The following is a 13,972-nucleotide window of genomic DNA, read 5'->3' as shown; positions in this document are numbered from 1 at the left end:
GAGATCCATACTGGCTCTTGGTAAACCCTGTTTCCAAAAAAAAAAAAAAAAAAGAAAGAAAGAAAGAAAAAGAAAAAGAAAAAAAAGAAAAAGAAAGCTATCCTACAGCTCAGAAGAAAAGGATAAAAAAAAAAAAAGGATAAAGAGATGGAGATTACAAGAAGAGAAGAGACATGGACAGCAAACCCAAGCACTACTCTATCTCTATTAAGGATTACTCAATTCCAGCAGTTGTGTCTGCAGAAAGAACACTGAGTTAAATTAAATATGAAAACATATTTAATACGTAGACATATAGCCTGTGATCTTTCAGAAATTATAAGATTCACATACCATATTAATTTATATAATATTCTAGGTATTCATGATACCTAATAACTAATAACAAATAAAATTGGCTGCAGAGTTCTCCTTCACAGAAATGAAAATCTGAAAACAACAGAAAAGCATCTATAGATTTTTGAGTAAAAAACATTGTAGCCAATTCATGTGGCTACAAAGGATGGATGTTCTCACACATGCTCAGAAAGCGAACCACCTATTTACCATTCCTGAAAAACTTAAGTGCTCACGAACTGCATCCAACCAGTGTTGGATCAAAATAAGGAACTCAAATATAGGGTTGTGTTATAATAGTGGTAAATAAATCAACAAAACAGAATCAAGTCTGAAAATAATACTGTTAATATCACTGTAAAGTTATACAAATGGAAAATGTAATTTCTGAATGAGGAGAAATAAAATATAAATAGTAAAATAATCATCATAATGTGTCTGAAATCCCAGATTATATCAACAAAAGTTGTTAAGTGGAATGGGGGTGAGGAAAGAAGCAAGAAGTACAAGTGTGCTAAAATTTTTTTCTTTCATAGGGTGCTATCAACAGATGACATTTCATTCTTGACACTGATAACCAGAGAAAATAAGTATACTTTTCCCCCCAGATTTAAATTAACTACTAATAGAAAAAATAGGAATTATACCTTCTAAATCACTTGAAGAAAAAAAGTGAAGAATATATACTTCATATTGTAAAAGATCAAAACAAAATCCAACAATAACAACTAACAAAAAGGAAAAGTAAGGCAGTACAAAATGTGATGAAAAATAACAGCAAACATAACCTGATAATAAATATAAATGGATCAAACTTCTCCACTGAAACATGAGGATCACTGGATTATAATAGCATAAAATTTTACATAACTTAAAGTTCCACAACTAGAGAACAGTTAAGTAAGTTATGTTACCTCTGTAAATGGAATATTATGGAGCTATTTAAGTTTATATTTTCAAAAAATATTACATGATTTTGGGAAGAATTAAAATAAGTTAATTTTGAAAAGCAAAATACCAAGTCACATATAAAAATACGGTTCTAATTTTTTACAGCAAAAATGTTAACAGTCATTACCTCTGGGTGGTGGAATTTCTGGTAATTTTGTATTTTATTATTTGTATATTTCTGCATTTTACAGAATTTTTTTCTAACTTTTATATTTTTAGTGGAGGTGAGGTCTCACCACATTGCCCAGGCTGATCTTGAACTCCTGAGCTCAAGTGATCCTCCTGCCTTGGCCTCCCAAAGTGCTGGGATTACAGGCATGAGCCACCACACCCAGCCCTTTTGCACAGTTTCTACCATGAGCACTCATTACATTTATAACCCCCAAACTCACACCATATGTTATTCTACAGCATGTTGTTGCTCATTTTTCTAATTATCATAGCCAGTACATTGTCTATTTGCTAAATCGAACAATCTCACTAGAAGAGACATTCCTTTCTGTATGAAATATATCCCTGCAAGCCCTCACATCATACTCTGTCTCCTTTGAGGGCCACAGAGATGCCAGCCCGAGTTGGTACCTTCCATGGGAAAGCTTACTCAGGTGTCCAAACTCTTTCTCTCCCTCCACTTACATACCTTTGTTTTCCAAAAACAACAACAACAACAAAAAACAAAAAACACAGCAGGGATTTTTTTTTTTTAACCTTTTTTTTCTTTCTGGGGCATGTGTGTGCTTGTGCATGTATGTGCATATACACACATGTTTAATGTAAGGAACACTGAGCACAAGCCCCCAGGGGGTACTGAAGCTGCTGGTCTGGGGGTTCCACTTTGGGAACCACTGCTCTATTCTGTGAGACTGTCCACCCCAGCGCCTTCCTTTTCCTCATTCACTCGCCTCCATCTTGGTCTTCCCCCAAAAGTTTCCCATTTGGAGTCAAACCCAGTCAACTTTTTGAAAACCAAAAACAAAAGCACAGGTGAGAAAAATGAAAGCCATCTTTACTCTTCCTGACCCTCACTGGTTTAAAACTTCTAGAATTCCTCTCCTATCTGTTCTCTGCTCTCCTTGCCCTCCCCTCGGGCAGCGTCACCACTTCACCAGCTACCCAGTGCGTCCCTGGCATCCATGCTGGCAATCTCTGTAAACCACAGCTCTGACTGTGCCTTTTCCTTGCTAAAATCTGGCTTTGCTGTCAGAGCTAAGCTCCACCTTCTTGGCCTGTTATTTGGGGCCCTTAGGGACATGCTGACTCCTTTTTCATCTCCAGCTTCCTCTCCTGCCATTGCCCTAGTCCCCGCCTCACTTCTCACAGCCACATGACACATGAGGTTTCTGGCCATTCACCTCAAATGTGCGCTCTTGTGTGCCTTTTGTATACACTTTCTTCTGCCTGGAATGTTTTCACCCCTAATTCTACATGATGAGCTTCGACTCCTCTTTCACAGCTGCTACTAAATGTTGCCATTGCCAGAAGGCTTTCTAGATCCTCTTCAGCAGTTAGTCCTTCTTGAGTTATTTCAGCGAAGCCTCTGAATGGTGCTTTGTTAAAGTTCTTCCTGCTTGTTCCACCCCCAAACCTTGCACCCCATAATCACCATATTTGTAAACTCTCCTGACAGCATAGTCCCTGACTTGCAGAAGATACTCGGTGAATATCTGTTGAATGACTTAAATTAAGTGCCTAGAAGGTTTATATTAGGTATTGTTTGTAAGATAGTGATTCTCAACCTGAGTTGCACAGTAGAGCTCCCTGGGGAGCATAAAAACTCCTGTTCAGGTCACACCTGAGACCAATCCAATCAGGATTTCTGGGGGTGGGACAGAGGCATCAGTATTTTTTAAAGCTATGGGCTGATTCCAACACGCAGACAAATAGAGGCTTCTCTACCAGTAGGCAGACTCTATGTTCCTGGCTGGTCACTCTTCCTCCCCACCAAGTGGGAGGGAGACACGTCAGACCCCGCAATGCCTCAGGGACAGGAAGGATGGTATATCAGTCTGTTCTCACACTGCTGTAAAGAAATACTTCAAACTGGGTAATTTGTAAAGGACAGAAGTTTAACTGGCTCACAGTTCCACAGGCTGTACAGGAAGCATGGCTGGGGAGGCATCAGGAAACTCACATTTATGGAAGAAGGTGAAGGGGAAGCAGGCACATCTTATATGGCTGGAGCAGGAGGAAGTGAGAGAGCAGGAAGCTGCTACATACTTTTAAATAACCAGATCTCACTGATAACTCACTATCACGAGAACACCACCAAAGGGGAAATTCACTGCATGGGAGGTGATCCAATCACCTTCCACCAGACCCCACCTCCAACACTGGGGATTACAATTTAACATGAGATTTGGGTGGGGACCCAACTTATATCATATGGATTTAGCCCAGGGATCAAAGGAGGGCTTTGTTGAAGAAGTCATCTTAAATTTAGGGAGGGGGTTTCCTGGAGAGGATGAAGAGCACACTGGGAAGATGCCAAACATTTTGGGGTATATTCAGGGAAGGTGGGAGGCGGAGAGGAGGTTGGACCAGAAAGGACAAGGGATCCTTGCAGGTGGACATCGCACAGGCTCCTAGCCAGGCCCTCCTCCAATGTCAAGGTGTGGCATGGGTGAGTGTCACAGGAGAACCACAGGAAGAAGTACCCTGAGCCACAGCAATTCTTATTTGGGGGTCCTAGAAAGGCCTGGACACCGGAGGAGCCCTGTCCTGCCTGTAGCAGATGAGTGCAGGGTGCTGGGGAGACAGTCTTGCCTTATCACAGAAATGGCTTGAGCCCCAGCTACTTCTCCAGAAGTCCTGTTCTCTCTGACTTGTTTCCTATCTGTAAAGGCGGGTGACAGGACCAACTGTGGGCATGTTGTGAAGACCACACCGAATTCCTTCAGAAAATGCTTCACATTATGCCTGGCACAGGCCAGGAGCCCAACAGGACAGATGTTACCAGGATTGAGTCTGGAAACCTTGGGGGAGCAGCAGGGGTCCCCGATCATGGTATTTCCCAACTACTGGGGGTCCCCACCCACTTTACAAGTAAACAGCTGCAGCACTGTTCCCTGATCCATACATGAACTGACCCGGTGTCAATCAGTCCCAGGCTGGGTGCTGGCCTGAAAAGCTGTGGCCACCACAGCACCTGGCTCCAGACTGGCTCACAAGAGCCAATTGGCCCCACCTTTCCCCAACCCCACACTCGGGGACGATACATTGGCAGTCTGCAACTGGCCATGGTGGGAGGATTTACATCAAGGTAACCTGCAAATTCTTGGTATTGGGTCCTGCTGTTCCACCAAGAGCCAGTTGTTAAACATTTACTGGCACCCCACTGCTGGGCCAGGGGCCACATAAGCAACCCTGACCCTTCCCTGAAGTGTGGTCCATGGACCAAGCCTTAGCCTTGCTAGGGAGCTTTCTAGAAATGAAGAACCCTGTCCTCCCCTACAGGCATCTGGATCAGAATCCCTGGGAGTGTGGTCTAGCAACCTGCAGTTTATGAAGATCCTCAGGTAGGCTACAGTTTGACATGCAATGCTCTAAGCAATTTGGGGTAAGCTGTACAGGTGGCTGAAAGAGCTGGTTTCCTGTCCCAGAGAGCAGGAGCTTTGCAGGGATGTGGAGCATTCCAGTCTGAGAGTGTCATTGTCCTACTGCATAGTCACGTGTCCTCTGATTTCCCCCTCAATATTGCAGAGAGAAAATTTAAGAGAAAAAAAATCCGTATTTCCACCAGCCACACAACTGTTCTCATCTCTCCATGTTTCTTTCATGCACATGTTTATAAATATAAATAGTGTAGTATTTGCTTTTTACACCTTATCACACACACACTTGCATCCCCGATTTCTTCCGGAACAACTACTGCCTTAGATTTTGACATGGTTGCCCAAGACCTGCTGACTTTTTCAAAAAGAGATTTTGTGAAGTTCTTTGAGTTGCCTTTTATTTATTTATTTATTTCTAGAGCAGGCAGCCAGGGCTGTACAGAGATGATTGGTACCTGGAATGTAATCTTCAGAATTAACATTCCTCATGCTGGGGCTGGCCTGGGGAGCAGGAAGGAAACAAGCCTCTCCAGTCACGGGCAGTGTCCCATGGAGAGGGGCACAGATCCCTAATCCGTCTTATTCTGGGAAGTATTTTGGCATAGCCTGGCTCTGTGGTTTATAAACAAATTCTTTGTTTGCTGGGGGTATTTGCAGCTCCACTTACAAGGAAGTTATACACCCCTCTGCAGCCTTTCATAATGTGGCTGATTTTTACCTTCCGGTAAGGGCTGTAAAGTGCCTGGGTTTGGGGCTACACAAATCACTTCTTAAAGGTGACTTTACTGTGCAGTGAAAGGCTTGGGAGAGCCTCTAGCATCCTCTAGCATCATTTATTCTGTGGCTTTTCCTAATACTTTGCTCATTCACTCAACAAATATTTATTGGATGGCTCCTGTGACTCCATCACATCACAGAGGTTGGGCTGGAGGGAGACAGAGAAACTGGAGAACAATGTTGCAGTCCTTCTGACCAAGTGCTTATTTGGCCTGTGAGGCAGTGAGGAGAGTCAGAGAGAGCAACAGAGAGAAGGCAACATTTGGCCCAGCCTGGAAGGAACGGTGGGAGTTCTCCCAGCAACAACAGCAGGTGAAGGAAATATCTTGTGTAAAGGATTGAGGCAGAGAAGGAGGTGCTCATGGAAGTATTCGGAAGGCAGGGGGAAGTTTGAAGCTGTGTGGCAGGAAATGAGGTGGAGATATTGGACAAATGGTCAAGTTAGGTGGTCAAGTGCCTACTGTGCCAGGTGGACTGTTTGGTCTTTATTCTGTAGACACGTGGCTGAGAGAGTGCCATCCACCAGACCCACACCCTCCTTTTGTCTGTGCACCCACTAATCCATGCATACACCCAGCCAACAATCCATCCTCCGCCCGACTTCCACTCATTTATCTAGCCACCCATCCAGCCCAAGCATCCTCTGCACAAGGCACAGGATTTCTTCTTGTTTCTTTTCCTTGGAACCTGAGGGTCTTGCGGTTTCCCTAGCAACCCCTTGATACATATTCAACTCCAGAGCTATCAGCCTCACATGCATCCCTCTGCAGACTATTTTCAGGTGATGGTGGTATTATAAACAAGGAATTAAGTAGTCATGTGATAGTGAGGCTCACCTGGACTGACGACTGGGAAACATGTACCCAGGATAAAGGTATCATGGGTAGGTCTACTGAGCACAGAATGATGTGGAAATCTCATTCTGACAAATCATTCTTTTTAAGAGTCAGTTATAAAGCTGTTAGAGCACATGGCAACACTGTTAGAGCATATGGCAACATACGCCCTTCACATCATTATGGTGTATTTATGCACTTCAGATTTAAAAAAGGAATCCGGAAATTAAGAATGCACTATTTAAAAAACTCTATGAATTAACCTTTTGTTGATTTGGGGTGAGGGGAGGAGGGAACAGTATTTAGCTCTTGGTCTTCTCAAATGGGTTCATTTTTGTAAATACTTTGGTCTAACATCTTTCATGATCTTTTACGGTGAAAAAAACATGCTGATTATAGAAGTCCTAATACACAAACGCATACACACACACACACACACACACACACACACACAAGTTAAACAAAAATCACCCAGAAATTTTGTTAACAATTTGATGTTTTTTCCCCATTCCTTTCTCTACATATTTTAAAGCAGTTGTTTTTAAATATCAAATCCATTTTATATAGCTTTGAATCTGCCTTCTCCTCCCTCCACTTAATATATGATGCGATAAAATACAATTTTTTTTTTTGAAAATGCCGCCTTAATGGCTGCGAAGAGCAACATTAAATGGATGCTCTATAATTTACTGAACCAACCCCCTTTATTTGAGGGCTTAGGAAGTTGCCAGTGTTTTGCTCTTATTAAATGATGGTGACCATCCCACTACCTCTGTCAGAACTCTGACAATTTCTGGATACAATTCTAGAAACGAGACAACCGAGAAAAAAGTGTTTTAAATGCTGAGACTTAAATCTCTCTTGCCATACTGCCTTCCAAAAAGGTGCTTGGGCTTCACGAGGTTCTTGGCATGTGTAGAAGGTGTTCCCAGCTTTCCGCAACGCTAGGGGAGTGCGGTAAGAGCGTGTGGCTGGCTGGCTGTCCCCGGAGCGTGCATGATGCTTCCGAGGAAATATTTAAGAAAAACAAAATAAAACAACAACAACAACAACAACCCAAAACAAAACATAGAATAATTTGCATTTCCCGCTTTCTATCGTTCCAAACTCAAACCAATCTGCTTATAAAAACTTTAAAGAAATGGCTCAAGATCCTCTTAACCTGAGTTTCAGACCGTTGATTTAAGTTTCGGATCTGAAAGCTGTATAACCAGTTTCTGTTGAATAAGACAATTTCCTACTCACTTTTTACACCTAAACATAAGGTTTACTCACTGACAAGTCAGACCATTGCCACTTCTCTCGAAGGAGGAGACAGCGTCCCCTGCGTTCTCAGAGCCGCAGCCTGGCCAACAAGGGGGAGGGTTGGGGGCTTGGCCGCCCCCGGGATGGGGCGAGGGGTTCCCGAGGGCTTGGGAGGGCGGCTTGGGAGAGAGCTCCGGCTCCGGAACCGGGTGTCCTGGGAACAAACACTCCCGGGTCTGTGACCTCGGACAAATCACGCTTGCTCTCCCAGCCTCAGTGTGTCGTTCTGTAACTTGGGTCCAACCCCGGCGCTCACGGACCGAACGCCCCTTGGCACGGAAAGCGCCCGCGGAGACGCGCACAGAGCGGGGCTGGGGCCGGGGCGCGGTGGGCACTCACCTCCGCCGTACATCTGGCACAGGTAGGGGAAGCGCCACACGTTGCCCAGGCCCACAGCGTACGAGATGCAGGCGAACACGAACTGCAGCGGGTTGGCCCACAGCGGCCGCGCTTTCTCCATGGCCCCGGCCTCGGCGCGCTTGGCTCCGGCTCGGGGGTCCGGCACGGCTGTCTCCGTGCGCGGTCGCCAGGCGCGCCGTCCCGCCCCGGCTCGGCTTGGGGGTGGCCCCGCGCCTCCGCCGCCGAAGCAGCTAGCCGGTTTTTAAATTGCTAATCTCATTAACAGCGCGCTTGTCCGAGAGGCGAGGCTGGTAAATGGATGACGGCGAGCCCCACCCCGCCCGGCCGCCGCGGCCGGGAAGGCACCCGAGATTACAGAGGACAGGGCGGCGTCTCCCGGAGTCCTCCGGCTCGGCGGGGCCTTTCCTCAGGCTGCGGAACTCCTAGGAGTGGGCGCTTTCCCTCGGCCACTCACCTGTCATTTATCAAGCGCCTACTGTGTGCCAGGCATTGTCTGGGGACACGGCTGTGAACCACATCCCAGCTCCCTCTTGGAGCTGACATTCTGGTAGAGGGAAACACTTGAATTGGACTGCATGAAATGCCCCATTTTCAACCTTTTTTTTTTTTAATTTATAGAAAGGACAATGTCATATGGTTCAACCTAGCCCACATATAAGACTGAGAGACGCGAGGAAGACACCTAAGGCAAAGTAAAGGGGTAAGCAGTTCCGGGGGGTGGTCAGGGATGGTTAGGGAGGACTTCTCAGAGGAGAGGACATAACGTTTGCCAGGGAACAGAAAGCAGTGAGGGACCTTCCTGGCAGTCCCGTTCTCTCCATCCACCCAACAGCTTGGCCCTGCGTGCCTAATGGGTCCGGGGACGGAATCAGGTTTTGAACTGTTATGGGGGAGTCTACTGCTCAGGCCAGCCTAGGGGTCAGAAATGTTGATTTATTAGGCCAGGGTAGGGAACTAAGAAATCTCGTATTTCTGCCAGTCTTACAATGTGATTTGACTGAGGGTGGTCAATAGACAAGGCAGAGCTTGGTGCTTTGCAGTAATGTGGGATCTGGGTTTGTATCCCAACTCTGCTACTGACTTAGCTGTGTGACCTTGGACAAGGCACTTGACTTCTCTCAGTCTCTGTGTACTCCTCTGTAATGCCAACAGGTATCTTCCTCTCTCCTGCCCAGCAAGGAAGGGCTCATGTGAGGATTAATTGGGAACTTAGCTTACTATCTGGCACAGAGTAAGTTCTCAATAAAGAGGCCATTATCAAGTCTCCAGCAGGCTGAATGAATGAATGGGTAACACGTTAATACTAATGCCATGCTTTCCACAGTGCCTGGTACATTGTAAGAGATAACAAAATGCTAAATGATAATAATAAAATTTAAAAGAGATAGAAGGCAGAGTTGCTAGTGAAAATCTTACTTGAAGCCAAAATGAAATCAGTGTTCTAGGACAGCTCCTCTGTGGGCTTTCCCTGGAGTTCCTCCTGCCTGTCTGATCCCAGAGGAGAAGAGTGGGCAGGGTGAGGGAGGTGGAGGCTTCCTCAGACATATTACCTGTCCTGGAACCTCCTACTTCGAAAAAGCAAAGCAGAAAAAAAAAGGCAGCACAGCAGGAGAAACTATTTTAATTTTTTAAACTTCAGATTCTAGATAAATGTTTTTCCTACCCATTGCCTCCTCCCCAAAGGAACCTCTACCATCGTGGTGTCTAACCCCATGGGTTAGTTTTGACCTTGATGAAGATGGAATTTAATGAGATGTATTTTTTTGTGTGCCTGGCTTCATTTGCTTACTGTTGTTTGTGGGGTTCATTCATGTTCTAATGTGTTGTGTAGCTGTGGGTCATTCTCTCTCACTGCAGTATAGTTGTCGGTGGTGTGAATATGCTCCAGTCCGCTACTAACGGATGTCTGTGTTGTCACGGGTTTGAGGCTGTCAGGAATAGAGAGCTGTGATGCGCGTTCTAGTGCACAGTCTTCCGTAGATGAATGCACTCACTGCTGGGAACTTCCTGACCTTAGGTGTGCTTGGCTTTAGCAGATATTGCCCAACTGTTTTCCTGAGTGGTAGTACCAGCTCATGCTCCCTTTGCATCCTAATACTTGTCCTTCTGTTTTTAAAGGTCTGTGCAGTCTTGTGGGTGTATAGTGATAGTTCATTGTGCCTTTTATTTATTTGAGTCTCACTGTGTTGCCCAGGCTGTAATGCAACAGCGCAATCTCGGCTGACGACAAGCGCCACCTCTGGGCTTCACGCCATTCTCCTGCCTCAGCCTCCCAAGTAGCTAGGACTACAGGCACTCGCCACCACGCCCGACTAATTTTGTTTTTGTGTTTTAAGTAGAGATGGGGTTTCACCGTGTTAGCCAGGATGGTCTCAATCTCCTGACCTCGTGATCTGCCCATATCAGCCTCCCAAAATGCTGGGATTACAGGCGTGAGCCACCATGCCTGGCCCATTGTGCCTTATTTTAACTTCCCTGATGGCCAGTAAAGGCTGCATACCATTCCATAGGCTAATTGGGGCATCTAGGTATCTTTTTTCATGAAGTGCCTTTTCAAATTTTTTGTCAGTTTTTAATTGGGTTGTCTGATTTTTTTCCTACCAATTTGTAGTTCTTTATATATTCTGGATATGCGTCCTATGTCAGTTTAGTGTATTACAAATTGCTTTTCTTAGTCTGTGCTGCCTTTTATTCTGTCAGCGGTGTCTTCTAATGAAGAGATATTTTTAACTTTAACAAAGTCCAATTTCCCAATCTTTTCCTTTAGTGTCCTCCTTTAGTGATTTTTCTTATGTCCTGTTTAAGAAAGCACTCCTTTATCAACTCCAAGGCTGTGAAGATATTCCTGAGAATATATAAGACTCAGGCAAAATGAGTCTCAGCCATCCATAGATAGGGCTACCTGCCCTCCCCTACAAAGGACTCTTCACAGCAATGGTAGCATCTGAAGTGCCAGCATTTGCTTATGCTTGTTCCCTGGGCTCCAATTCCACGGGGCTGCCTTTTTCATGTTGTTTTGTATTGTTTAGACAGAAGGCTTGTTGCTGCCTCCAGCTGTCTACTTGCATGTTCTTGTTCTCATATGTGAGTTATTCCTAGAGGGTACCTGGCTATGCAGTGACCTTCAGGACTGGGCACTTTGGAGAGATGCCTCACCTGGACCACGAGGCTGCTGGGACCTTGTTGGTTTGGTGGAGGCAAGGCCTCTCTTTAATTCCCCACCCCTGAGATCAGGCCAGCATCTCCTTCCATTCATACTGCTATACTCCCTGGGAGCCCATCCAGTGTGTGAGGCCCTGTGTGGCAGCTTTGGGCTGCACGAAGAATCACCCAGATAACCCTAAAGAGCAGTAAGGAAATGCAATGGGGCAGATGCTCAGGGTTCCTGGTAAGGTGTCCATGACTTTCTGAAGCCCATGTGACAGCTCTAATCTGACAAGGCCAGTTGTGCTGCTGGAACTCCTAGAGTGGAGAGGACAGGCCTGGAAGGGCTGGGGGGCTTCCGCAGAGAGTCAGCACGACAGAGGGTGGAGAGGAGTGGTAGGCTGGCAGGTGTGTAACCACTGGCTCTCTGCAGAAAAAGCTCTGATTTGTTGCATTTGCCAATTTCTGTGGTGTAAACATTCTTACTATAACCTTTTTTTTTTTTTTTTGACAGAGTCTTGCTGCGATGCCCAGGCTGGAGTGCAATGGCACAATCTTTGCTCACTGCAACCTCCATTTCCTGTGTTCAAGCAATTTTCCTGCCTCGGCCTACTGAGTAGCTGAGATTACAGGTGCCTACCACCACGCCCAGCTAATTTTTGTATTTTTGGTAGAGATGGGCTTTCACCACGTTGACCAGCCTGGTCTTGAACTCCTGGCCTCACGTGATCCACCCGCCTTGGCCTCCCAAAGTGCTGGGACTACAGGCATGAGCCACCTCGCCTGGCCTTACTATGACTGATTCTAAGCTACCAAGGTGATGTCACTAAACGTGGAGACATGCGGTAGCACACCATTGTACTGAGTCTCCACTATCCAGATACAACAGGCATAGATAATAGTACAGTCAATAATTAGGAAGTGCCAAGTTTTGTGTATTTATTACCTCTGTTTAAAATAATGTATTCAATTGCTAGCTTATATAGTTTAATTCTTAGTGGCCATGTTTAACAACCAGCCCACAGAATTCTAGAAAATTTACCAGTTGGTTCTCAAGAGTGTGTGGGAGCTGGCTCTGGCATTCCACAGGGGGATCGAGGCTTAGGGAAATCACTTCTGTGTGGCAGGGACAAGGGGAGTGAGTTCAGCTCAGCGATGTCTGGTGCCCCATGGCAACGGGATTTTCAGCTTAGCTGAGCCCCATTCTGAGTGCTCCTTGGGGCCTACACTGCTAGTATGCAAGACACTGCCTGTGGACCGGTCTCACTGTGCCCCATGTCAATCAGGACAGACTTACCTGCAGGATAGAAGGCTAGCATGCCTTAGTTATCTGATTTCTGGAAGAGGTGGAGACACTGGGGAGGGCCCTGACTCAGTTGCATGGGTGTGGGCTACTGGGCCCATGCCAGGGTTCCTGATTACCCTGCCGACCATGAAGATCATGCAGCTTTCAGTAATTTGCTCATCCTAGTGATTCCATTGTTACTTAACCACCATCAGTGGCTCCCAGTCACCACAAGATAAAGTCCAAACTCCTTAGCCTGGTTTGTAAGGTTCTGAGGATTTTTTAAATTGGGCCCTGAGGAATTTGACCCTTGCATACCTAGGCTCCCGGAGAAGCTAAACTTTTCACTTCCTGGAAAATGCTGTGCATTTTTATACTTCTGGGACGTCTCTCAGCCAAAAGCACCTCTGCTTTCTCAACCCAGAAAAATCCTGTGCTTTCTCTTGACCCAGATGATTTATTACCTCTTTTTAAAACTTAAATTTTAACACATTAATTTTTTAGAGATGAGGTCTCACTATGTTGTCCATGCTGGTCTTGATGTCCTGGGCTCAAGCAGTGCTCCAGCCTCAGCCTCTTAAAATGCTGTAATTACAGGCATGAGCCACTATGCTTGGCCTTTTACCCTTTTTAGGAAGCCGGAGAACCCCATCTGCAACTGGAATATATTGCTTGCTCTTCCCTGCCTACAGGCCCTGGGTACATACCTGACCTTTTTTTTTCTCTCTCTTTTTTTTTTTTTTGCGATGGAGTTTTGCTCTTGTTGCCCAATCTGGAGCGCAATGGCGTGATCTCAGCTCACTGCAACCTCCGTCTTCTGGTTTCAAGCGATTCTCTGCCTCAGCCTCCTGAGTAGCTGGGATTACAGGTGTGCACCACCACACCCAGCTAATTTTTTGTAGTTTTAGTAGAGATGGGGGTTTCACTGTGTTGGCCAGGCTGGTCTCAAACTCCTGACCTCATGATCCACCTGCCTCGGCCTCCCAAAGTGCTGGGATTACAGGTGCAAGCCACCGCGCCCGGCCCACAGCTGACTTGTAATGCCTGCCAGTGCTGTGCTGTCATGAAGAGTGCATCGTATGTGTCCCCTCTGGACTGTGGCTCGCATCATTCCTTACTCATCCTTTTCTCCCTAGTGACTTTTACTGAGTACATGGTTGAATCTCAGTAAAAGTCAGCTGGTAAAGGAAAAACCTGCTGCAGATTCTGAGCACTTTAGTACAAGTTTATTTCTGTTGTTCATAGCTTCGGCAACAGTCAGATGTCTGCATTTCAGAACATTTCTTCAGCACATTCAAGTTCTTGACATGACTGTTCTCCCTGCTCCCCAAAGCACTTGCTCACTATCCCTCAGGGAGCACAAAGACACACACAGTACAAATAGGAATGTAGAAGCCACCAGGAGGAGATTCTGCAAAGGAAATGCT

The 13,972-nt window shown here is 45.8% G+C and overlaps 1 protein-coding gene across 3 annotated transcripts in view; it reads right to left on the bottom strand.

Moving 5' to 3' along the window:
- SLC6A20 (solute carrier family 6 member 20) overlaps positions 1-8,375 on the bottom strand; it is a 38,555-nt gene extending 30,180 nt beyond the window's left edge. Inside the window, exons 1-2 of one of the 3 annotated variants that reach the window (XM_023231768.3) lie at positions 8,339-8,375; positions 8,096-8,263 (exon numbers count right to left, since the gene is read on the bottom strand). In XM_023231768.3, the coding sequence (XP_023087536.1) occupies positions 8,096-8,216 (121 nt within the window). In that variant the 5' untranslated portion in view covers positions 8,217-8,263; positions 8,339-8,375. The other 2 variants (XM_023231769.3, XM_023231770.3) reach the window with 2 other exon arrangements.
- Between the last annotated feature and the right edge of the window lie 5,597 nt (positions 8,376-13,972).

The sequence above is a fragment of the Piliocolobus tephrosceles genome, chromosome 2 (genome assembly GCF_002776525.5).
Source record: "Piliocolobus tephrosceles isolate RC106 chromosome 2, ASM277652v3, whole genome shotgun sequence".
Classification (NCBI taxonomy): Eukaryota; Metazoa; Chordata; class Mammalia; order Primates; family Cercopithecidae; genus Piliocolobus; species Piliocolobus tephrosceles.
Note: the sequence above shows the minus strand (reverse complement) of the source record. Positions and strands in the feature narration are given on the sequence as shown.